This window comes from Oncorhynchus tshawytscha, linkage group LG23 (assembly GCF_018296145.1).
Source record: "Oncorhynchus tshawytscha isolate Ot180627B linkage group LG23, Otsh_v2.0, whole genome shotgun sequence".
NCBI classification, from domain to species: domain Eukaryota; kingdom Metazoa; phylum Chordata; class Actinopteri; order Salmoniformes; family Salmonidae; genus Oncorhynchus; species Oncorhynchus tshawytscha.
Window position 1 is genome coordinate 3,350,215 of NC_056451.1, and position 27,725 is coordinate 3,377,939.

Below are 27,725 nucleotides of genomic sequence, written 5' to 3' on the forward strand. Positions count from 1 at the left end.
TCCGTTTTCTCCTTTTTGTTTTTCCAGGTTTCAGTTTTTCCCTTTTTATCACACTTAAAAACAAAAACAAATCCACAATAACACTTAAACCACATCAGGACACCACTTGAGAGGTCTGGGCGAAAGAATGTTGCATTTTGGGTGTAGTTACCCTTTTTCACAAGTGAGCACCATCCAGAGACCGTTGTTTGGTTAGCTGTGTTTCTGTAGCGCTCATGTGATTGCAGAGTTTGCAAAACAAATGGCCTCTGAATTGATGCAAATAATGATGTCATTCTGCCAGGTAGGCATAGGCTACTTTGTAGTTAACATTCAGTTTAAAAAGGTTTTGGGGAAAGCCTTTCCATTTAACAGCAGACGATTATCATTATCATTACCACTAAGGGCTACACAAAGTGCAGACTAGACATACTGCACAAACATGGGCATTCCTGTGCCCATGGTTGCAGGAAAATAAGTATCACTGATGTGTATTCATATCTTATGATTAACTTCAACAAATTAATACATTTTCTAATACCTTTAGTTGATTTCCTACTAAGTTAAAAACATATTTGAATATTTCTGAATTACTTTAGACAATCTGCATTTTCCGCAACGCAGATTTTATATGCCCTACAGAAGAAATTAGGGTTAAGACCTTCCGGTTACCGGCCCAACACTTAACCGCTAGGCTTCCTGCCGCCCAATATATTTTGTAATAATTTATTTCCCTGAGCCTCCTTTCACCATTGAAATACTCCGCCTGATCGTCTGGGCATGTTGATGCAAATTTGAATATATTAACATACACAGCCCGAGTGACGTGCGTGCGGTCAGGGTAAGCAGGGCCTACTCTGTGAAATTAATAAATATAGAACGAATGAAAAATAAATATGTTTGATCAATAATCATTTTGTCATGCTTTTTATGCATGATATAATCGATTTCTGAACATGTACTTACTTCACAAATTTGCGCAAGGAGGCCTGGGGAAAGGCAACCTTGCTGTGCCTTTCTCCCGCCCTTCAAACTCATTGACATGACTTGTGCATCTGAGTTATTTTTTTTATTTCACCACGTAGGCTAGTTGAGAACAAGTTCTCATTTACAACTGCGACCTGGCCAAGATAAAGTAAAGCAGTGCGACACAAACACAGAGTTACACATGGAATAAACAACAGTGTGTGCAAATGGCGTGAGGTGGTAAGGCAATAAATAGGCCATAGTAGCAAGTAATCACAATTTAGTAAATTAACATTGGAGATGTGCAGATGATGATGTGCAAGTACAAATACTGGTGTGCAAAAGAGCAGAAAAGTAAACAAAAACTATATGGGGATGAGGTAGGTAGATTGGGTGGGATATTTACAGATGGGCTATGTACAGCTGCAGCAATCGGTAAGCTGCTTGGATAGCTGATGTTTAAAGTTAGAGTGAGATAAGACTCCAGCTTCAGCGATTTTTGCAACTCGTTCCAGTCATTGGCAGCATGGAACTGTAAGGAAAGGCATCCAAAGGAGGTGTTAGCTTTGGGGATGCCCGGTGAGATATACCTGCTGGAGCGTGTGCTACGGTGGGTGTTGTTATCGTGACCAGTGAGCTGAGATAAGGCGGAGCTTTACCTAGCAAAGACTTATAGATGACCTGGAGCCAGTGGGTCTGGCGACGAATATGTAGCGAGTTCCAGCCGATTAGAGCATACAGGTCGCAGTGGTGGGTGGTATATGGGGCTTTGGTGACAAAACAGATGGCACTGTGATAGACTGCATCCAATTTGCTGAGTGTTGGAGACTATTTTGTAAATGACATTTCCGAAGTCAAGGATCAGTAGGATAGTCAGTTTTATGAGGGTATGTTTGGCAGCATGAGTGAAGGAGGCTTTTTTGCGGAATAGAAAGTTGATTTTAGTTTTAATTTTGGATTGGAGAAGCTTAATATGAGTCTGGAAGGAGAGTTTACAGTCTAGCCAGACACCTAGGTATTTATAGTTGTCCACATATTCTAAGTCAGAACCGTCCAGACTAATGATGCTAGTCGGGCGGGCGGGTAGTTTTACTAGCATTTAAGAGCAGTTGGAGGCCACGGAAGGAGTGTTGTATGGTATCGAAGCTTGTTTGGAGGTTTGTTAACCGTGTCCAAAGAAGGGCCAGATGTATACAGAATGGTGTCGTCTGCATAGAGGTGGATCGGAGAAACACCCGCAGCAAGAGCAACATCGATGATATATACAGAGAAAAGAGTCTGCCCGAAAATTGAACCCTGTGGCACCCCCATAGAGACAGCCAGAGCTCCGGACAAAATTGTCCCTCCGATTTAACACACTGAACTCTGTCGGAGAAGTAGTTGTTGAACCAGGCAAGGCAGTCATTTGAGAAACCAAGGCTGTTGAGTCTGCCGATAAGAATACGGTGATTGACAGAGTCGATGAAGACGGCTGCACAGTACAATCTTTATCGATGCCGGTTACGATATCGTTTAGTACCTTGAGTGTGGCTGAGGTACACCCGTGACCAGCTCGGAAACCGGATTGCACAGCGGAGAAGGTACGGTGGGATTCAAAATGGTCAGTGATCGGTTTGTTCACTTGGCTTTCGAAGACTTTAGAAAGGCAGGGCATTTTGCCTCCCTGGTGGCGCAGTGGTCTAGGGCACTGCATCACAGTGCTAGCTGTGCCACCAGAGACTCTGGGTTCGCGCCCAGGCTCTGTCACAGCCGGCCGCGACCGGGAGGTCTATGGGGCGACGCACAATTGGTCTAGCATCGTCAGGGTTAGGGAGGGTTTGGCCAGTAAAGATATTCTTGTCTCATTGCGCACTAGCGACTCCTGTTGCGTGCCGGGCGCAGTGCACGCTAACCAGGTTGCCAGGTGCACGGTGTTGGTGCATCTGGCTTCCGGGTTGGATGAGTGCTGTGTTAAGAAGCAGTTGGGTTGTATTTCGGAGGATGCATGGCTTTCAACCTTCGTCTCTCCCGAGCCCGTACGGGAGTTGTAGCGATGAGACAAGATAGTAACTAACAATTGGATACCACGAAATTGGGGAGAAAAGGGGGTAAAATTCACAAAAAAGAAAAGAAAAAGGCAGGGCGGGATGGATATAGGTCTATAACAGTTTGGGTCTAGAATGTCTCCCCCTTTGAAGACGGGGATGACTGCCGCAGCGTTCCAATCTTAAGGGATCTCAGACGATATGAAAGAGGTTGAACAGGGGTTGCAACTGGTAATAGGGGTTGCAACAATGGCGGCAGATAATTTTAGAAAGAGCTGGTCCAGATTGTCTAGCCCAGCTGATTTGTACGGGTCCAGGTTTTGCAGCTCTTTCAGAACATGTGCCATCTGGATTTGGGTGAAGGAGAAGCTGGGGAGACTTGGGAAAGTTGCTGCGGGGAGTGCTGAGCTGTTGGCCGGGGTAGGGGTAGCCAGGTGGAAAGCGTGGCCAGCCATAGAAAATGATTGTTGAAATTATAGATGGTTGTAGATTTATCGGTGGTGACAGTGTTTCCTAGCCTCAGTGCAGTGGGCAGCTGGGAGGAGTTGCTCACTTTACAGCGTCCCAAAACTTTTGGGAGTTAGAGCTACAGGATGCACATTTCTGTTTGAAAAAGCTAGCCTTTGCTTTCCTGACTGACTGTGTGTATTGGTTCCTGACTTCCCCTGAACAGTTGCATATCGTGGGGACTATTCAATGCTATTGCAGTACGCCACAGGATGTTTTTTTAGGCAGGAAGGACTCTGCCTGTGGACGTCACATGTCATCTTCCACCTTTTGGCAGTTGCATTCGTTTATGAAGGCGCTGTACATATTCTGCTTCTACTTTAAAATCGCTCTGATTTACATAGTATCTGATCAGGATGGCTAACATAATACATCTGAAACAGTTTTCAAAATGAATTTTCTAGCAAAATGGGATATTAATGGATGGAAGACCAATACCTGCGCTTAGGTACTTACATCAAAGCTAGGGAGAAAATAACACGATCATTTCATCCTGAAAGTTTTAAAAGAAAGACTGTCTCTGTGGCTGCGATGCTAGCAGCCGACTACTGCTTCCCCTGCCTGCTGTTCTCCACCAGCGACAGCGTATTACATGCACTTCATCTTTAAACAAACAAATATACTGTATCCATGTAAAACATGAATGGTTTTGAGATGTCATATGCAGTGTTGTGTTTTTTTTGATGACGCATTCCTGTCCGCCCAGACAATTGAGAGCAGGACATGAGGGATAGTTGATGGTTTCCATTCATGGGATCCATGATAAAAGATAAACAACACAGTCCTGAAGAACTTATGTGAAAATCGGCAGTTGACGTGGTTGAAGACCATGTTGTCTTGTGGCTACCCACAGTTCACCACTTTTTACTATAAAAAGGAGAGGCAGGATGTTCTTTACGGTGAGTTAGTTTTTTTTCTCTATGAGGGAACTGTAGTTTGTTTTTTCACACACTCATGACAGAGGTGAGGAATCGTTAGCGTCATGTCCAACGATATCCTGGATGAGATGGAAAGTCTGTCCTGCAGCCCGGATCTTTTGACCTGTCCAACAACAGTCATGGTCTTTCTCACTGGGAGCAGGTGATTGGACAACTTTCCGTAATCTAGTTGTCTTAGCCAATATTCTTTGCAATGCATAGGGAATCGTTGCAAAACATCCTCATATACTATTCCCATCACCCATAAAATGATTTTAGTTTATGTAATCACTCAATTTTAAGCAGATATGAGCAAAACTGACAGGACATTAACTAGGCTTCAATAGTACATTTAGCCAGATTCAAATCAGTCCAGAAGAGTGGGGAATGCACGTTTTGATTTAAATCAAACTAAGCAGGAACAATGTTATATTTCCACAATGCGAATTTGATTGAATTCCAATCCAAACATCTATGGTAATGCCATTGGTTCCTGCTCTTTGCAGTGATCATGCACCCTTCAATTTAAATCAAACTGAGCAGGAACAAATGTTAGATTCAACAATGCACATTTGATTGAGGGACAGAAGATGGCCCTAAGTGATGCCTCAACAGGAATAGGCCCCATCTGCTCTCCTAGCATGCTTCTTTTCAACTGTGGGCATTCACTTCAAACGTTTCACTTGCGTTTGCATATGAGAATATCTTGAACAGGAAAAATTATGAATTTCTGCTATCTAGGCATGGTTTCTTATCAACCCAGAAACCCATAAATTACGATTCAGTACTAAAATGAGTAAAACAGAATAATCTCATTTTATCATGTGCTGGATTTGCAAATAATCAGATCTTAAAAATAAACTGGATAAAAACACTCAGAAATAACTTTGGTTTTAAATTCCCAATGTTATATTAGAAAAGTGTGGTGGTCTTAACTTTTTGCTCTCGTCATATTAAAATGTAATACATTTTCATAAAGCCCTTGAATCCTGAGAAATTGCTTTCAAGTACAATTTCTGTCCTCAAGCCTGACACTTGTATTATTAACAATAATCCATATGTGCTGTTTAGAAATAAAACCATGTATTTAACGGACTGGATGGACAAGGTCATTTGTATCAATCTCTCCCCTTGTTCAATCAACAAAATATGTGGGAGGAAAAATCATGGTGCCTTCAGAAACTATTCACACCCCTTGCTCTGACGACGAGCTCATGTCTGAAGGAGACGACACCTGCGAGGGTAAAAAAAAAAAAAACACGCCCTTTTTTATATATATTTTTTTTTTATATATATTGACTTTCAATTAAACTATTCACACCCCTTGAAATCTACACTGGAATTGCTTACCAAGACAACACTGAAAGTTCCTGAGTGGCCTAGTCTAGAAATATTTTTATTTATTTTATTCTGTCAAGTTGTTTGTTGTGTTTTTATAATAATGTGCAAATACTGTACAATCCAGCTGTGCAAAGCTCTTAGAGACTTACCCATTAAGACTCTTAAAATCACTGCCTAAGGTGATTCTAACATGTATTGACTCTGGTGGATGGATACTCATGTAATCAAGCTATATTAGTGTTCTATTTTTCATAATTCTTTTACAAATGTAAAAAAAATTCTTCCACTGACATTACAGATTACTTTGTGTAGATAATTGACAAAAAATATAATTAAATACATTTTAATCCCACCTTGTAACAACAAAATGTGTAAAAAGTCAAGGGGTGTGAATACTTTCTGAAGGCACTTTCAGTAACACAATCTGTAATATATCTATTAGTTAACTCTGTGATGGCAGATGACTCAACAAGGAAAGGGGGAGTTAAACTCCATAAAGGTTTACAGCTAACACTGTGTTCATCTAGTGAGTTTTTTTACCCTCCATTATTCCAACACTGCTCAGCAAATGTTTTTTTTCCCAAAGTACAGACAAATGTGAAAATATTTTTATTTGGCCAAAAATATTACCCCATTTGGCAATGGGAGTGACGAAGTACAAATGACTGTGAGAGATGGGTTTTGAGGTCGCTGGGAGTGTGGGGCAGCTGTCGGTAGTTCACTTACCCAAGCCAAATCATCCCGACTGCAGTCCAGCGCAGCGATCATCACCTGCTCATAAATTATCCATACTGGGCACAGGAGAAAAAGCACTGTTTTAATATTCCAGTACAGTGTCAGGCGGAACATCAAAACATGATCAATTGACATTGTTAGAACTAATACTGTATTAACAGTCTGACTAAGTGCTTTCGTATTTGTCTACTGGATCATAGGAAGGACAGGAGCTGGCCCTAAGTGATGCCTCAACAGGAATAGGGATTTAGGCCCCATCTGCTCTCCAAGCATGCTTCTTTTCAACTGTGGGCATTCACTTCAAACTTTTCACTTTCATATCACAATATCTTGAACAGGGGAAATGTCTGCCTGCTATCTAGTCATGGTTTCCTATCAACCCAGAAACTCATAACACCACTCAGTCCTAAAATAATGTCTGCTATCTAGCCCTTAAATCCTGGGGAATTGCTTTCAAGTAGAGGTCGACCGATTAATCGGAATGGCTGATAAATTAGGGCCGATTTCAAGCTTTCATAACAATCGGTAATCGGCATTTTTGGACACCGATTGTGGCCGACTACAATGCACTCCATAAGAAGAATGCATGGCAGGCTGACTATCTGTTAAGCGTGTGCAGCAAGAAGCCAAGGTAAGTTGCTAGCTAGCATTAACCTTATCTTGTAAAAAACAATCAATCTTAACATAATCACTAGTTAAACTAGGAACATCAACCATGTGTAGTTATCTTGTCCTGTGTTGCATATAGTCGATGCGGTGCCTGTTAATTTCTCATCGAATCACAGCCTACTTTGCCAAACGGGTGATGATTTGACAAACGCTTTCGCGAAAAAAAGCAATGTATACCTAACCATAAACATCAATGCCTTTCTTTAAAATCAATACACAAGTATATATTTTTAAACCTGCCTATTTAGTTAATATTGCCTGTTCACATGAATTTCTTTTAACTAGTGAAATTGTGACACTTCTCTTGCGTTCAGTGCAAGCAGAGTCAGGGTATATGCAGCAGTTTGGGCCGCCTGGCTTGTTGCGAACTGTGTGAAGACCATTTCTTCCTAACAAAGACCGTAATTAATTTGCCAGAATTGTACATAATTATGACATACCATTGAAGGTTGTGCAATGTAACAGCAATATCTAGACTTAGGGATGCCACCCTTTCAATAAAATACGGAACGGTTCCGGATTTCACTGAAAGAATAAACGTTTTATTTTCGAAATGATAGTTTCCGGATTTGACCATATTAATGACCTAATGCTCATATTTCTGTGTGTTTGTTATATTATAATTAAGTCTATGATTTGATATAGCAGTCTGACTGAGCGATGGTAGGCAGCAGCAGGCTCGTAAGCATTCATTCAAACAGCACTTTCCTGCATTTGCCAGCAGCTCTTCGCTGTGCTTCAAGCATTGAGCTGTTTATGACTTCAAGCCTATCAACTCCCGAAATTAGGCTGGGTGTAGCCGATGTGAAATGGCTAGCTAGTTAGCGGGATGCGTGCTAATAGTGTTTCAATCGGTGACGTCACTCGCTGAGACCTTGAAGTAGTTGTTCCCCTTGCTCTGCAAGGGCCGCAGCTTTTGCGGAGCGATGGGTAACGATGCTTCGAGGGTGGCTGTTGTCGATGTGTCCCTGGTTCGAGCCCAGGTAGGGGCGAGGAGAGGGACGGAAGATATACTGTTACACTGGCAACAATAAAGTGCCTATAAGAACACCCAATAGTCAAAGGTATATGAAATACAAATGGTAGAGAGAAATAGTCCTATAATTCCTATAATAACTACAACCTAAAACTCACCTAAAACTCATGAAGACTCATGTGAAAAGGAACCACCGCTTTAATATGTTCTTAAGTTCTGAGCAAGGAACTTAAACGTCAACTTTCTTACTTGGCAAATATTGCACTTTTACTTTCTTCTCCAACACTTTGTTTTTGCATTATTTAAACCAAATTGAACATGTTTCATCATTTCATTTCATCATAGCTGACAAGGTACAAATCTGTCGTTCTGCCCCTGAACAGGCAGTTAACCCACTGTTCCTAGGCAGTCATTGAAAATAAGAATTTGTTCTTAACTGACTTGCCTAGTAAAATAAAGGTATAATTAAAAAATTTAAATTAAATTTATTTGAGGCTAAAATTATTATTTTTTAGGTATTATATTAAGTTAAAATAAATGTGTTCATTCAGTATTCTTGTATTTGTCATTATTACAAATAAATGTAATTTTCAATTTTTTTAAAAATGTAATTGGCCGATTAATTGGTATCTGCTTTTTTTGGTTCTCCAATAATCGGTGTCGGCGTTGAAAAATCATAATCGGTCGACCTCTAGAATTTCTCTCAATCCTCACTTGTTTTTATTAATAATCAGCAATATGTGCAGCATAGAAATAGAACCATGTATTTACAGGACTGGATGGAGAAGGGAAAATCTCTCCCGTGTATGTTTTATGCAGTTCAAAACAACAACAAAAAAAGTTAAATTAAGCTTAATTTAGAGAATCAATCATGGTGAAAGACCACTGACCAAATTCTGCTGGTATTCTAAGATTTCGTTGTTCATAGAACATGTTCTAAACATCATAAGATAATGTACAACTCCATATAAAAGACAATGTTACGCAGCCCTTTCCTAACACACAGAGAAAGAAAGCTTACACAGCTGTTATCCAGGGCAACAGAATATGTCATTTCCCCCCACTTCGCTGTGATACCCCTAACCAGTAATGATGCGACGCCTTATTCACAACGGTTATCAACATTGCCCGACACATTTCACCCAGTGGTTTTAAAATAAAGAGGAAATGTTTATTGAAGTGCTTATTCAATCAATCAACTGTAACAGTAAAAGACAGTGATTAATAATAGGCTTGGCTAATGGATCCAATTAATAGAATTAATGCTAAATGTCTGTTTTGACAAGCACGCCAGACGTCCTCTGCCAAATGCTGTCTAACTGTAAACTGAGAAAGGACAATAAAACCCAACAAGAAAACAAACAAAACGCCCGAAGTTTCTTGCCTTTTTATGATTCCAACTCTTGTTTGATAATTGCCATCTTGTTTCACAGCCAATTTAAGAACTGGTTTCAATAAAACCGGGGTGTGTTAAGTGTTTACCCTGCTCTATAAAGACTAATGAATGAATCATAATGAGTACAAGGAAAATAGACTTTCACGGAGTCGTTCAGCAAGACTACATAGTGAGATACTAGCAGGCTTTTACATAGCCAAAATGCAAACCTGAGTGCACCGCTACCAACCATCACATATGGGTTCTTTTTTTAATCAAGAACGGGCTTACCAAGCTTCTGCATCATTCAATTCAAAAAAAGTTGAGTCACATTGGTAAGTCTACTAAAAATACTGAATTAGGCCTAGGCTTCTGAGAACTTGTGACACATTAAAGCTGGAGGTGAATAAGGTGAAACACCACTGTTCGACCCAGCGTCTTATCGTTTTGTTGATGAAACGGAGGAATGTTCTTCATCATCGCAAAAAAATAAGAAAAATAAAATCGCAGTACATATTCTGCAGAGGGGTATACTACAAAGTAGGATTCAGGAGTTACCTAACTAGCCTAAATATTTGGATAACAACATTTTTAGAAAGAAACTTGGTCTAATTGATTCAATGGACAAAAACACAAGTTCGGCTTTTTTAATGAACGAGAAGTGTGTCATTTCTGGTTGCTTTTCAATTATTTAACTCTCTGCAAACTGGAAACGATTTATCCGGAGGCTGCATTCATTGTAGCTGGGGATTTTAACAAGGCTAATCTGAAAACAAGACTCCCTAAATTTTATCAGCATATCGATTGCGCAACCAGGGGTGGAAAGACCCTGGATCATTGTTACTCAAACTTCCGCGACGCATATAAGGCCCTGCCCCGCCCCCCTTTCGGAAAAGCTGACCACGACTCCATTTTGTTGATCCCTGCCTACAGACAGAAACTAAAACAAGAAGCTCCCACGCTGAGGTCTGTCCAACGCTGGTCCGACCAAGCTGACTCCACACTCCAAGACTGCTTCCATCACGTGGACTGGGAGATGTTTCGTATTGCGTCAGACAACAACATTGACGAATACGCTGATACGGTGTGTGAGTTCATTAGAACGTGCGTTGAAGATGTCGTTCCCATAGCAACGATTAAAACATTCCCTAACCAGAAACCGTGGATTGATGGCAGCATTCGTGTGGAACTGAAGGCGCGAACCACTGCTTTTAATCAGGGCAAGGTGTCTCCGCAAGGCTATCAAACAAGCTAAGCGCCAGTACAGAGACAAAGTAGAATCTCAATTCAACGGCTCAGACACAAGAGGTATGTGGCAGGGTCTACAGTCAATCACGGACTACAGGAAGAAACCCAGCCCAGTCACGGACCAGGATGTCTTGCTCCCAGGCAGACTAAATAACTTTTTGCCCGCTTTGAGGACAATACAGTGCCACTGACACGGCCTGCAACGAAAACATGCGGTCTCTCCTTCACTGCAGCCGAAGTGAGTAAGACATTTAAACGTGTTAACCCTCGCAAGGCTGCAGGCCCAGACGGCATCCCCAGCCGCGCCCTCAGAGCATGCGCAGACCAGCTGGCCGGTGTGTTTACGGACATATTCAACCAATCCCTATACCAGTCTGCTGTTCCCACATGCTTCAAGAGGGCCACCATTGTTCCTGTTCCCAAGAAAGCTAAGGTAACTGAGCTAAACGACTACCGCCCGTAGCACTCACATCCGTCATCATGAAGTGCTTTGAGAGACTAGTCAAGGACCATATCACCTCCACCCTACCTGACACCCTTGACCCACTCCAATTTGCTTACCGCCCAAATAGGTCCACAGACGATGCAATCTCAACCACACTGCACACTGCCCTAACCCATCTGGACAAGAGGAATACCTATGTGAGAATGCTGTTCATCGACTACAGCTCGGCATTCAACACCATAGTACCCTCCAAGCTCGTCATCAAGCTCGAGACGCTGGGTCTCGACCCCGCCCTGTGCAACTGGGTACTGGACTTCCTGACGGGCCGCCCCCAGGTGGTGAGGGTAGGCAACAACATCTCCTCCCCGCTGATCCTCAACACTGGGGCCCCACAAGGGTGCGTTCTGAGCCCTCTCCTGTACTCCCTGTTCACCCACGACTGCGTGGCCACGCACGCCTCCAACTCAATCATCAAGTTTGCGGACGACACAACAGTGGTAGGCTTGATTACCAACAACGACGAGACGGCCTACAGGGAGGAGGTGAGGGCCCTCGGAGTGTGGTGTCAGGAAAATAACCTCACACTCAACATCAACAAAACTAAGGAGATGATTGTGGACTTCAGGAAACAGCAGAGGGAACACCCCCCCCTATCCACATCGATGGAACAGTAGTGGAGAGGGTAGCAAGTTTTAAGTTCCTCGGCATACACATCACAGACAAACTGAATTGGTCCACTCACACAGACAGCATCGTGAGGAAGGCGCAGCAGCGCCTCTTCAACCTCAGGAGGCTGAAGAAATTCGGCTTGTCACCAAAAGCACTCACAAACTTCTACAGATGCACAATCGAGAGCATCCTGGCGGGCTGTATAGTATGGCAACTGCAACGCCCTCTGGTATGGCAACTGCAACGCCCTCAACCGTAAGGCTCTCCAGAGGGTAGTGAGGTCTGCACAACGCATCACCGGGGGCAAACTACCTACCCTCCAGGACACCTACACCACCCGATGCTACAGGAAGGCCATAAAGATCATCAAGGACATCAACCACCCGAGCCACTGCCTGTTCACCCCGCTGTCATCCAGAAGGCGAGGTCAGTACAGGTGCATCAAAGCTGGGACCGAGAGACTGAAAAACAGCTTCTATCTCAAGGCCATCAGACTGTTAAACAGCCACCACTAACATTGAGTGGCTACTGCCAACACACTGTCAATGACACTGACTCTACTCCAGCCACTTTAATCATGGGAATTGATGGGAAATGATGTAAATATATAAACAATGCTACCTTATATAATGTTACTTACCCTACATTATTCATCTCATATGCATACGTATATACTGTACTCTATATCATCGACTGCATCCTTATGTAATACATGTATCACTAGCCACTTTAACTATGCCACTTGGTTTACATACTCATCTCATACGTATATACTGTACTCGATATCATCTACTGTATCTTGCCTATGCTGCTCTGTACCATCACCCATTCATATATCCTTATGTACATATTCTTTATCCCCTTACACTGTGTATAAGACAGTAGTTTTTTTGGAATTGTTAGTTAGGTTACTTGTTCGTTATTACTGCATTGTCGGAACTAGAAGCACAAGTATTTCGCTACACTCGCATTAACATCTGCTAACCATGTGTATGTGACAAATACAATTTGATTTGATTTGATAGCTGGCTCACTTATTGATCCTGCTTTGTAGTATAACCCTCTGTTCTAACAGTGTCTCAAGTGACTATTTGTTGTTATAACCCAAACGAATGTGGCGGTTTCAAACTGATTACAGCTTTAAAGATACTAGCCTATACTGTTTGCCTTGAGGTGGAAATTGATTATTTTGGATTAAAAATAACAACTTGAGGCTACACTAGTGCCTTCAAAGTAGTCATACCCCTTGAATTACACATTTTGTTAGTCTGAATTCAAAATGGATTAAATAGATTTTTCTCCTCACCTATCTACACACAATACCGCATAATGACAAAGTGAAAACATGTTTTTAGAAATTCTTGCAAATGTATTGAAAAATAAATACAGAAAGCGCTATAGGCTACAGTCAAAGACAGCAGAATGATTTTTTTGACAGGGGGTGCAGAATTTTGTTTTGCCTGATTTAGATGTTTTCAACATTTTGGTTGGCTATTTGTTAGTCAACTTGTCTATAATAAATGCATGTAGCTTCTCCTTTGTCATTTTATGTTGCCCGAGAAGACTAAATAAACCCTTGCTCAACAGAATAATGTAATAGATCGATAGAATTAATGCTTCAATTTAGTTGACATCAGTCAAGTTCTCTCGGTCATTCACGGAGCAAATACATTTAGGGACTGGGGAGAAAATACAATAATGTTAAAAAAATAAAAATAACGCTAAATGTCAAAATGACATCAGTTTGACTGGATGTAAGGAAAAAGAAAGCTGTGAAAAAGACTTAAGATTTCAGTTCAGCTTTGGTGCATATTTTATGTGATTGAAATACTATCAGCTTTTATGACAAAGACAGCACCTCTACAGATGGTATTAAATTGGGCATTGCATTCTCAAGACAGAGAAATAAATCAATTATATTTCTCACTCCTGTTCCCAAGTTCAAATTTTGCCTACATTTGGTGTATAATTGTACAGCAAGAAATGCTTAATTCTGCACAAGTTATTAATAAGGTTATGTGGTGATGTTATAGACTTACAGTCAGTGTCCAGATTTCAGTTTCCATTCAACACATTTAAACAGTAGACCAGTTTCCTTGACATGCCATAGGCCTATTTGAACTCCCATCTTGTGACTGTTGAATTTATGTAGTGCTTCAACATCCTCACACAACATAGCTGGCACTGCTATCATCCTCTTACCACTTCAAATATTTTCCAAACATTACATTTCTAGCCCTCCTTTCTCCTCATTTTAAACTTCGAAAACATTATTTTTGCCTCTGTAGAAAGAGCACCTGGATGTTCCACAGCACTACTGGCAAAATATTCTGTGGACAGATGAAACTGAAGTAGAATTGTTTGGAAGGAGAAAAAAAAAATGGCACAGCACACCAACATCAAAAGCTCATCCCAACTGTAAAGTATGCTAGAGGGCTGCCTTGCTGCATTCTTTTTGCATTTTTTTTTATAACACCCCTTTTTCTCCCCAAATTTCATGGTATCCAATTGGTAGTAGTGGTGCTCTGTCTTGTCTCATCGCTGCAACTCCCGCACTGACTCGGGAGAGGCGAAGGTCGAGAGGCATGCATCCTCCGAAACACAACCCAACATAGCCGCACTGCTCCTTGACAACGCACATCCAACCCGGAAGCCAGCCTCACCAATGTGTCGGAGGAAACACCGTACACCTGGCGACCTGTTTAGCGTGCACTGCACCCGGCACGCCACAGGAGTCACTAGTGCGAGATGAGACAAGGATATCCCTGCCAGCTAAACCTTCCCTAACCCTGACGACGCTGGGATAATTGTGCGTTGCCCCATGGACCTCCCGGTTGCGGCCGGCTGCGACAGAGCCTGGGCTCGAACCCAGACTCTCTGGTGTCACGGCTAGCACTGCCATAGACCAGTGCGCCACCGGGGAGGCCCCCGCTTGCTATCATTGATGGAAAAATGAACACCCAAGTTTATCAAGACATTTTGCAGGAGAACGTAATGCTATCTGTCCGACAATTGAAGCTCAACAGAAGTTGGGTGATGCAACAGGACAACGACCCAAAAAAGAATGGCTTCAAAAGAATATATGCCTTCTGGAGTGGCCCAGAGTCCTGACCTCAACACGATTGAGACACTGCGGGCATGAAATCAAGAAAGCGGTTCACACCAGACATCCCAAGAATATTGCTGAGCTGAAACAGTTTTGCAAAGAGGAATGGTCCAAAATTTCTCCTGACCATTGTGCAGGTCTGATCTGCAACTACAGAAAACATTTGCTTGAGGTTATTGCTGCCATAGGAGGGTCAACCAGTTATTAAATCCAAGAGTTTACATACTTTTCCCACTCTGCACTGTGAATGTTTACAAGGTGTGTTCAATAAAGACATGAAAACGTATAATTGTTGGTGTGTTCTTAGTCTAAGCAGACTGTGTTTGGATTGTTATGAATTAAATGATCAGATCAAATTCTATGACCAATGGTTCACATACTTTTCCTTGCCACTGAATGTGACTTGTTAAGCAAACTTGTATTCCTGAACTTATTTAGGCTTGCCATAACAAAGGGGTCGAATACTTATTGACTCAAGCCATTTTAGCCTTTTTTGAAAAACATAATTCCACTTTGACATTATGGGTTACTGTGTGTAGGCCAGTGACCAAAAATCTCATTTGATTCCATTTTAAATTCAGACTGTAAAACAACAAAAAGTGGAAAAAGTCAAGGGGTGTGAATACTTTCTGAGGCCACTGTATTGAGGCGCCAACTGCCCCACTTCTGGATCACAAATTGATTTTCACAAACAAATCGATCAAATTACATGAGAAATGTATCAATATTGTGGCGTTTTGGGTGGGAAGTATATGCTTTCCGAGGTAGGGATGTCCTTGTCTCATCGCGCACCAGAGACACCTGTGGCGGGCCGGGCGCAGTGTGCGCTAACCAAGGTTGCCAGGTGCACGGTGTTTCCTCCGACACATTGGTGCGGCTGGCTTCCGGGTTGGATGCGCGCTGTGTTAAGAAGCAGTGCGGCTTGGTTGGGTTGTGAATCGGAGGACGCATGACTTTCAACCTACGATGAGACAAGATAGTAGCTACTAAAAACAATTGGATACCACGAAATTGGGGAGAAAAAGGGGTAAAAATTAAACAACAAAAAATAAAACAGTGGCAGGCCTGATCACCGGCGACGACAGCCTATAGGGAGGTGGTCAGAGACCTGGCAGTGTGGATACAGGACAACAACCTCTCCCTCAAGATAAAGGAGCTGATCATGGACTACAGCACACCACCATTCACATGTTCACATCCCTGTTTGTAAGCATTTCTCCTTTGCCAAGATAATCCATCCACCTGACAGGCGTGGAATATCAAGAAGCTAATTAAACAGCATGATCACACACATCTTGTTCTGGGGGACAATAAAAAGGTAATTCTAAAATGTGCAGATGTCACACGAATGCCACAAGAATGTCAATCTGAGCTGTTGCCAGAGAATTTAATGTTAATTTCTCTACCATAAACTGCCTCCAACGTTGTTTTAGAGAATTTGTCAGTTTGTCCAACCGGATCGTCTGGGGGGGGTAGCCCTTTTGTGGGGACGCATGCTGATTGGCTGGGCCTGGCTCCCCAGTGGGTGGGCTTGGCTGCCGAGTAGGTGGGCCTACTCCCTCCAAGGCCCACCCATGGCCGGTCACACTGACAGAGCACCTCTGTGGAGATGAGAGAACTTTGCAATAGGTCAACCATCTCCGCAACATTCCGGAAGCCACTCCTCAGTAAAAGGCACGACAGCTCGCTTGGAGTTTGCCAAAAGGCACCGAAAGACTGACCATGAGAAACAAGATTATCTGGTCTGATGAAACAAAATTGAACTCTTTGACCTGAATGCCAAGGGTCACATCTGGAGGAAACCTGGCACCATCCCTATGGTGAAGCATTGTGACGGCAGCATCATGCTATGGGGATGTTTTTCAGTGGCAGGGACTGGGAGACTAGTCAGGATCGAAGGAAAGATGAACGGATGAAAGTACAGAGGGAACCTTGATGAAAACCTGCTCCAGAGTGCTCAGGACCTCAGACTGGGGCAAAGGTTCACCTTCCAACAGGACAACGACCATATGGACACAGCCAAGACAATGCAGGAGTGGCTTCGGGACAAGTCTCCGAATGTCCATGAGTGGCCAGGCCAAAGCCCAGACTTGAACCCGATCAAACACCTCTGGAGACACCTGAAAACAGCTGTGCAACGACGCTCCCCAAAAAACCTGACAGAGCTTGAAAGGATCTGCAGAGAAGAATGGGAGAACCTCCCCAAATACAGGAGTGCCAAGCTTGTAGCGTCTTACCCAAGAAGACTCGAGGCTGTAACCTCTGCCAAATGTGCTTCAACAAAGTACTGAGTAAAGAACTACATGTATACAATGTCTTCACAGCATAACACAGGCTTAATCATCTCTCCAGCAGTATCCTTATGAGCTCAGGTTGGTTCCCTGCTCTTCTATGCCTGTACAAAAGAACAGCCAGTACTCCTTGATTCCATACTGAATAAATCAATCATTGGACAACCAGTAATTTGAGAGATTGATGCCCTTCCTTGCTTTCATGAGCAGAGAACTGTGACAAGACTAAATCAGTCATAGGCCTACTGTACAACCTGTTCTAGCAATCATGTTGCAGTGAAACCACAAACCATAGCAGTCTATATTAAATCTAGATTGCAGTATTTGCATGTTTTCAGCCAGACTGAGAATACAGTCTATTAATTAATTTCCCCTTCTGCCACTAAATGTTGTCTATATTGAACATGCCTGACTGTAAATGTTGGCTTTGTGTATGTCTTTGATGCCTGAAAACACTATACATCTCCATCACCTATACGTCTAGGCTACATCAAAGTTGAAATCCTTCCTATTATAATGCTCCTTTTTCTTCAATTAATAAAATAAATCAAGAATGAAAACAAATTGACAAATCAAGTCCTTGTCTCCCAAACATCTTGTGATGGATGGCTAGTGTTGTGGATCATTGTGTATAAACAGATTCTGCCTACTACAACAGCACGAGAAATTGTTCTGCAGTGACTCTTGATTTAATGCATATGTACTTACTGTCATCTCCAAGTTTGGACGCATGCTCATTTATCAATTCTTCACCAACATCCACGATTTGCTCACTGTTTCTGTGGTTATCCTCCCTCCACTTCCGCAGCTTGTCTCTCATTTCTGTGAGCACAATTATCAAAACATTTCTCAGGATTCAAGCAATATAAAAATGACATGCTTTCATATAACATCATATTGAATCAGGTAGAGCGCGCGCACACACACACACACACACACACACACACACACGAGAGTGAGCAGCACACCATCAGGCCCTGGAGCAATTGGGTTAATTTGCTCAAATGCACAAAGGTAGTGGATGGTAATGATCCTGACCCAGCAGCCTTCTACTCTAGTATGCAGTTCAGTGCACACTTTTTCTGGTTCACCTTCTCTAAAAATCTGGCCTACCTACTACTGGTTCCTGACATACAGTGTCATCAGAAAGTATTTCATGAGTTTCAAGAGTGTTTCTGGGTAAGCCTATAGAGCTTTGCACACCTGGACTGTTCAATTAGTTTGGCTGAGATAATGGATGGGCTGGACATGCTGGGGAGATGAGTTTGGATTGGTCGGACATGTAGCATGCATGGGTCTATAACGTGAGCTGTGACAGTCCTCTCTACCGTGCCGTTTTTGAAAGATATAACATTTGCCATCGAGAACTACAAAAGTTTTGCTACTTTTCTCAACAACATTGATGACCCAAATTTAGCAGGCGTTATCGACAGATCAGTTGGATACTTTCTGCACACGCCAGTCAGTTTGAACCGAAGTGACTTGAGACAACGCTGACCGAGGGATGTGTTCGTAAATTTACTCTGGCTATCCATTTCGACAGAATAACTGATGAATTTACGAACACTCAACACCCGTTGAATATGGCCGGTGTCAGTAAACGTCGGTAAAACATCAGTAAACGCTGGTGAAGCACAATTAAAAATGTTGCCAGCAGCACAGTTACCAACGCTCTCGATAACATCCAAACCAGGTTTGCTAGGGCAAGTAAAATGGTCAGAGTGAGATTCTCATGTGTGTCTGGAAGTAGCCAACGTTAGCTTGGGTGCTTGACTGCCGTTGTGAGGTCAGAACGCTCGGAGCAACCCTACTCAGTCAGAGTGTCTATTGTACGCTCTGTACGCTCCGATAGCGAAACGCTCTGAAATTACGAACAGAAATTCGGTCAACGCTTTAGCTCCATTCTGTTTCTTTTTTATCCTGAAAAACTCCCCAGTCCTTAACGATTACAAGCATACCCATAACATGATTCTGCACAACAATGCTTTAAAGTATGGTTTGTGGTACTCAGTAATCTGTTGTATTGGATTTGCCTCAAACATAACACTTTGAATTCAGGACAAGAAGTTAATTACTGTGCCACATTTATTGCAGTATTACTTTACATTCGTTTTTTATCAGTGAGCTCAATGCGTACGTCGCACAGTTTCTCTAGAGATACATCGGATCATGCCCGAACTGTGTGATGTAGTAGGAAGTTGTAGTTTCCAACAGGCCCATATTCTACATAGTTTAGCGCATTAAAAGTGGTAATAAACAACAATGACCATAATCCATTGTGCATCTACTTTTCCGGTTAGTTTATTTTCACCTGCTACGGAAGACAGAAGAATGCGCGATCGTGAGGTGATAAAGCGCAATTGCTCCTTTGTGAGTTCTCTAACTGATAATACATGATCTAAGTGATTGATAGCTGGTATTCAGCTGTCATAAAAGTATGCCTTATTTACTTTGAATTACAAAAAAAATGTGATTTTGTCAGACAGCATCTCTATAAAGATGAGATGAATTGAAAATAAATAGTCATCAAATAAAACAAATGTAATATACACAACTGAAATATTTTAAGTAATGTGAATAAATAGTTCATATGTGGTAAGCAGTAATGGGCAGTCACTACCATCATGGGAGTTGTATTAATTGTTTTATTCTGTGTTACAGAATTCAACCCACATAATGCATAATGATTTTAAAGTCTAAAACAAACAAAACCGGAATGTGATCATTTTTTAATAATCAAACTCAAAAGGCCCTAATCATTCAGCACTACGAACAGGATGGATGCTTTGGAATATTTTTTTCATTCTGTACAGGCTTCCTTCTTTTCAATGTCAATTAGGTTAGTATTGTGGAGTAATTAAAATGTTATTGATCCATCCTGTTCTCTCCTATCACAGCCATTAAACTCCAACTGTTTTAAAGTCAACATGCTCAAATGGATATTCAATATCTGCTTTTTCTCTTTTTACCCATCAATCAATAGGTTCCCTTCTTTGCGAGGCATTGGGAAACCTCCCTGGTCTTTGTGGTTGAATCTGTAAGACAATTGTATGTGTGGGGTACAGAGATTAGGTAGTAATAAAAAAAAATAAAAAAATATCCTGAGGTATTGCGTGTAGCCCAGTGAATTTTAAATTCAGGCTGTAACAAAATGTGGAGAAAGTCAAGGGTGTAAATACTTTCTGAAGGCACTGTATATACATGTAAAACAAAGCTCATTAGCAAGGTATATAAATATCTACCTAGCAAGCAAGCTTAAGTAAACTCTGGAAAACTCGCATAACAATGCTCTGTCCTTCCGTGTCAACACGCAGGCTTTGATTTTAGCTAGCTAGTAATAGTAGTAGCTATCTATTAGTAGTAGGGACATCAAACTTCCAGCCTGCTGCACAGACCCTATGGACACAGTGGCTGGTTAAATTGTGCTTAGGAGCATTTTTTTACATCAAAAATGGTAGTGAGAAATTTTTTTTTTTTTTTTTTGTATCTGAGTTTCTATGATGTGGGCAGTATGTATTACTGCCAGGGGTAATCAAGGAACAGAACCGGAAACCGGAAAATAACTACATTTTTAGCTAAGTGCGGATTTTGCCTGTAATCCATGGCTTCTTGTTGGGGTATGTACTAGGGATGCACGATATATCGTAAGCATTTCGACATCGGTCCAATGTCTAGTTTAACACCGATGTGCAAAAAGCATGTCGAAACTGACGTGCATACCTATATTACGTAGGTAGATGAGGGCCTTGTCGGGTGTCAGGAGTAAATCCCTCTCGTCCGACTTGTTAAATAAAAAAGTATTTATATACACAAGGTGAGTAATCGCTGTCCTGATTTCTAGAAGCCCTTTATCATAAGAGACAGTGGCAGAAACAGTAAGTACAAAATAAGTTATAAATAACGCACGTCAAGGATAATTAATACTTTCCAAAGACAATGCATCGCAAACTGTTCCTGCATATTGATTTGGACACTTTAAAACAGTATTTTGGCAAAGTACTAATTATCAATATGTCTAGTCAACAAGAGGCAGCTACAGCATCATTTTAAATGTCCGTTTTAGTTACAAATTTACATTTACAACATTAATTTCCAATGGCATTGCACTTAGTTAATCAGTTAACTGTTGAAAGATTACAAAAACGTGCTGTGATTTACTTTGATGATGGACAAGAAAATCACCAAAACAGGTTTTCCCTGCCTATTAGTAGTATCCATTGCAAGACCGTGTATTTTAGCAAGCCATCTAATGAGGCAGAACAATGACAGCAGGTAGCTAGCTAGCTTAGTTATAATCAGCTGACAGAGGTTAGGTACCTAGGCTGGCTAGCTAGCTTAGCCTGCTGTGCAATCCTTGTAAACTCACACATGCTGTGGACTGTTAGCTACGACAATGGGATACAACAATAACAGATTAATCCATGCTTAACGTTAGCTATCTAACGTTGCTAAAAAATGAAATAAGATAGGCAGAAATAATGTGCTAGCCAAGTGGCTCTCGTGTTAGCAAGCTGAGCTAACAAGTTAGCAGTTGGCTTGATGAGATGGACATAACGCAGCTACATCCCCTGAACGATAGTTAAAATGCACTACGTCGAATTATACAAGGATTTAACAGCACACTTTCAGTCATACAGTACATTAAAACGTTTAATCGTCTGTGTTTACCTTCCCAGGTTACATCGTACATTTCTGATACCGACGCCATCTTTCTTGGCAGCACAGGTTCAACGTCATTGAACTGGGTGTGGCTTGTTTATTTTGCTCACTGAGCCTTTACTCTAAATAGTGTAAAAACAAATGATCATTCAATCTACGTACAAGCTCGAGAATAGTCAAACATATTTTTGAGACATGTTCAATGAATTTTATTCATTTCTATGGACTTTAATATTTCTGCTGCTTCTATTGTTTTGTCTGCTATTAACATGAGTGTAATGTGATTGAGTGGTGGGGTGTAAACTGTCCGTTTTTATTGAAATGAGTAGATTCATGAAAGTCAAATCATTTATGATGAAGTGGAATGGTAAGAGAGAAGGACAAAATGTTACTTTATGCATGTCTTGCTCACATGCCATCTTCAAACTGCTGTGTGTAATTGAGCAGGCAAGGCTATCATGGATGTTTCCTTTGAGGCAACTGTTCAATCATTGGGGTAATTGAATCCTACTATCTGATGCATAGATACATCAGGTCCCTGTCTATTTAATTTAACAATTGACACTCAGAGCAGACCACAGTTTCAACACTTCCAAAATCTCACTTTAATCCCTGCGGAGAGGATCATAACAGACTGTTTAGCAGAAGAGTTATGACAGTGCTGGATGTAGAACCAGATGTAAACAAAAGCAATGTATGCACTTGCTCTGACCCTTTCCCCCATCATACCCAGGTACTAGATCTGACAGCGCTGATTAACACACTGCATCCAGTTATTATTCATGTAACTGGGCCTAAAATTACCTTGTTTCAACTGACCACAAAACAGAGCCTGAACCGTAACGCTAGCCCTCTCCAGAGGTTTAGGTCTCCGAGCTCTGCAATGCTGCTCACGCTAAATTTATATTAATCTTACACCTAGCTTTCATGAGGCCTGGTTAGATTTGTGGTTGTTACCAGGGAGGACTGGAAAGGGGTCAGAGATGCTGTATAGTCTCGTGCTTAGTTGTGTAATTCATTTTCTTCTGAGGTAGGTTAAGCAGAATGTCAGGAGTGGAAGACTTGTGTGTTGAAAGCACATTTGAGATGCTGTGTTGTCCCTTTCCTTTCTTGATTTCCCTCTCAAGGGGCCTCTGACTGTCGATCCCATGTCTCTGACTTTGTAAGTTACATGCCACACTCCTCTACCACATTAGGCACTTGTTGAGGTGGACTCAACACAAACTCACTTACAGAAACATTTCAGAATCCTGATGTCATCCGCTCACTGCAATGTAGATACTTTGTTAATGTTCTATTGTCTGAGATCAACAGACAGGACACTGCCATTGTATAAAGGCAGAGCATGGTCATTATTGGACAAGTACAAGTGCACAATAGGACTATAAAATGTCATCATCTCTGTCAGGGATACAAAAAATAACATTATGTGCGGTTGAACTTACGTTCAGCTCAAACGATCCGTGGACGTGTAATTTTCAAGTCTGCACATGGCAGTCAGTTGATATATGGTCGGGTTTTTGCTGGAAACCAAAATACTGAGGCGACCACATTAAAACAAGCAAACACTGTCCTTCTGGGTAAAGGGCCTTCCCTTCTCTGCCAGGGTGCTGTTAAAGGCTAGGGCCCTGCTCTCTTCCCGACCCGCACCAACAACCAGAAAAGACGGTGGGGCCTGACTCAGAGGATGAGGCCATGATGGTTAAGGCCCTCTGTACTGTGCACAGGTTTAACAAGCTGTCTTTAACGTTGTCAGCATGAGATGCAGGTGTATCTGGAGGTAGTGAAAGAAAAATGATTAAATCTCAATATATGGCTGATGTTTACTTTGGAGAGGGTCACTCAGCTAGAATGTCACGATGAAGTGGGATCAATAGCAACCGTTCTGAAAACCCAAATTGTGGTCCTTGACTGCTGCTTACGTAGGTTTTCATGCTCCGAGAGCCCCACATACGGCACATGGGACAGTCAATACACTGAGTGTCAAAAACATTAAAAACAACATCCTAATATTGAGTTGCACCCCATCCCCCACTTTTGCCCTCAGAACAGCCTCAATTCGTCGGGACATGTACTCTACACAGTGTTGAAAGCGTTCTACGGGGATGCTGGCCCATACTGACTCCAATGCTTCACACAGTTGTGTCAAGTTGACTGGATGTCCTTTGGTGATGGACCATTCGTGATACACACGGGAAATTGTTGAGCATGGTAAACCCAGCAGCGTTGCAGTTCTCGACACAAACCGATGTGCCTGGCACCTACTACCATTCCCATTCACCCTCTGAATGGCAAACATACACAATCCAAGTCTCAATTGTCTCAAGGCTTAAAAACCCTTCTTAAATCTGTCTCCTCCCCTTCGTCTACACTGATTGAAGTGGATTTAACAAGAGACATCAATAAGGGATCGTAGCTTTCACCTGGATTCACCTGGTCAGTCCATGTCATGGAAAGAACATGTTCATAATGTTTTGTCCGCTGTACATATGTTTTTCCTTTCTGTCGCCTTTCCTTGTCTTCAAAAAGACAAGCTTACAGTAGAAACACTGCACAGGCATTATATTTTGATTTCTGACAAGCAATCAGAGTTGACAATCACTAAAATGAACAGTTACGGCCTGAAAATTGATGTGGCGTTTAGGTGCTCTGCGGTTTTGAGAAGGTTCCTGTTAGTTTCCAGCCTTTTCTTTATTTTTCACCGGTGTCATACAGTTGCGGGAAATGAAGACAGACGCAATTAGCAACAATGTTTGGGCTTAACCCTCTGGAGCCGGCTGTGCTGTGTCTGCTTTGAAAGCTGACTACGACCCCTGTCTGACCAAGTTGCTTTCATCTCACTGAGAATCACTCTCTACAGATGACTTCAGCACACGTTGCCGCTGATGATCTCCTCTCCGTAGCACCCTTTGACCTCACCCTTAGCCTGCGTGAGAGGCCCAGAGCGGGAAAACTGTGGCCCATCACAATTTAGCTACCTCACTCTCTCACTCCCTCTCCTTAGGTTTCAATGCCAAGAACAATATTCAGCTCAATGTCAGCCTCCGCACAAGTAATTGACATTACTCACACAGTTAGAAGCTCAGGATGTATGGCTCCCCTGACACCTAGTGTAGTAGTGTGATTGCTCATAGTAGAGTAGTGTATTACCACATGCAGTACATTATGTGTTGCTGGATTGAATTTAATGTCACCGTTGTTTCTCATTCAATTCATTTTAAACAAGTTTAACATCACCAGGCAAGAGAAGACTCTCAAAAGACTCATTCCCCGTGTGTGTCCAGGCGTGTTCACCCACAAGTAACCCACTGCAATTTAGGCAGGTATGAAATGTCCCATCAAGATATGGGTTGATTTTAGAGGTACAAAATCAACTAAATCCCTGATTAAGTATGAGGGTTGAAGGTGAATTCAGATTTCCTTGACTTTATTCTAGTCGTTGAGCAGTCTAGTGGAGTTAACTTGTCCATTTTAATTCAACAATAGTGAGAGAAATGTTTCATTATCTTTCAATGACAACCTTTGTTAGCAATAAAAAAAAGGTGCTTGATATTATGCTGCAATATGGAACATTATTTCTTCTTTATCAATGACTGTATTCTTAACGAAAGGATACAGATTCACTTTGAATGTTGACTTCTCACGCACATATGATACCCCATACAGTGACCAATCTGTCATCTACTGTAGAGAGCCTCTCATGTTTGGATGTTGATTTCCTCATATAACTTTATACTGGAACTGATTAAGATGAGGAAAAAAAGTTTACTCTGAGTAGAGCCTAAATTGGAGTATCCTTAAAGAGGATACTTCTCGGTAATGGTATCCTGAGCAGTAGCGGTCTGACCTTTAGCCCAAAGCTATTGTTACAGCTTGAAACATGGATCACTTCCACATTCTCCCGGGGGTCCGAGTTGAGGTTTACCATTTAGAGAAGTTATGACTCTTGTTCACTCTCATAACTACTTTCCTCCAATTGTTTTGAGACTGGTTTTCTTCTGAGCCTTCAACTAACTTCCATAAATATATGTAACTGCAATCATTCCAGAAATTCTGAATTCAGATGAAGAAGTATAAATGAATCCCATCCCTTCTTTGGCGGAAGCCATTGCTAAATGGCATGATCATGGAGTTATTGGATTTCACATTTCTTTTCCAGTAAGAATATCCATGACCACACATTTGGAGATAACTGCATTCCCTGTAATGTCATGTTTTCAGAGATAATTCTAAATGGTAAATCAAGCTATGCATATCATGAGGACTGAGCATGGGAACAGGGTTTGGTGAGGTACTGTAGGGTTGGGGCCGAGAGGGTGAAATATTCTCTACTAACTACAGGATTTCAGCATCACATGAACATACATCCTTACAACACACACACACACACACACACACACACAACTTCTCCTCTGTTTCCTAAGACATAATGACACATGGCCATGTGAGGATTCTTTGGGGTTAGAAAAGTATTTACATGTTACTCTTGGTGTAAAAAGTGGACATGTGCTGTGCAGATGTTCTGCCATGCTTGGTGCAACTGGGTGCCTTGCCTGTGAGTTTGTATTGTTTTCTGGCCCCCTGGCTCGGTGGATAGCCCCGATCCCACTGCCATCGAATTGGATTCTGCTGATGTCAGCATTGGGCTCTGGAATAGGAGTGTGGGCTGCTGATTTATAACCTGACACAGACTGCGCGCGAGGTGATGCATATCTAAAAGAATAATTGAAATTCATATGAGATACTGGCATTCAGATTGAGAGGAGATGCTTGGCTTTGCAACATCCAGCACAGAGGCATTTGTCTTCAGATCGTTTTGATTTATTTTTTGACAGATAATAGAGAGAAGAGAGGCTGGTGGTGGGTGTCTTTGGCACTCTCTGCCTTTATCCCTCTCTTGGAATCGTTGACTGAGGAGGCGTTCAGAGAACTACAGAGCTGAGGTTTTTCATGGAATCCCTAGCTTATCACTATTGGCCCTTTAAGTTGATCCAGTTAGAAAAAAGCTGAAAAGTATTTTTCCTCTGAAAGACACACACATCAAGAGATGGATAATTTATCTGCATGCAGAAATATATTGTTGTTTCTGACAGCATCCTTTTACTGGACTGGGATATACTGACAGATGGATCATGTGTGGCCACAAACTCACACAGTCTCCAAAGGCGTTCACAACCTTTTAATTTTAATTGAAGGAAACAGAAATGAGCAAGTGGGTCTGTGTATTTACGTCAGTTATTCGTGTAGTGTTTTACAAGGCTCCACTCTGGATCACTTTCTTCATTAGCATGGATGTGTGATATTTCTGTGTCTTGTTGGGATTTCCTCATTAGTTATGTGTTTTTTCTTTTCCTACATGGTTTGGTTGACCGAGAAGCACCTTAGCAGGAGTTGACTAGACTGAGGTACAGTCAGAAATATAGCCCAGCCGCCATCACTAATTTGGAGACCACCCTGCCTCCCCCACAGAGATTGAGTGTGATGCAGAACAATGGGGGAGGGGGAGGTTCAACTTTGTGCTTCAACAATAACTCCCCACAGCTACAAGCTGAACTGAGGCGCATGCAGCGGGGCCTTGCAATACACAGACAGAGTGTGTGGTGTCAGGCCCTCCAGCTGGAAAGGTCTGCTTTGGGTTGACCCCAACCTCCTGTTGCGGTCTCCAGAGTCTGGCACCAAGGTTCCAGTTTCTATTCTAGTCTGTCAAGAACTTGGTCTAGGCCCTCCAGTTCTGGACGGTCCAGACTGGAACCCATCTAATAAGAGAACAAAATATAATAAATTAGAGGTAAATAATTATGTGTGCACGTTTATGTAT

At 42.0% G+C, this 27,725-nt stretch overlaps 1 protein-coding gene across 1 annotated transcript in view; it reads right to left on the reverse strand.

The window, feature by feature from the left end:
* Positions 1–21,990, reverse strand: part of emc2 (ER membrane protein complex subunit 2) — a 54,743-nt gene extending 32,753 nt beyond the window's left edge. The window contains exons 1-3 of the mRNA XM_024386146.2: positions 21,917–21,990; positions 17,957–18,070; positions 6,461–6,525 (exon numbers count right to left, since the gene is read on the reverse strand). Of these exons, the coding sequence (XP_024241914.2) occupies positions 6,461–6,525; positions 17,957–18,070; positions 21,917–21,956 (219 nt within the window). The 5' untranslated portion in view covers positions 21,957–21,990. The remainder of the gene's footprint in view (positions 1–6,460; positions 6,526–17,956; positions 18,071–21,916) is intronic.
* Between the last annotated feature and the right edge of the window lie 5,735 nt (positions 21,991–27,725).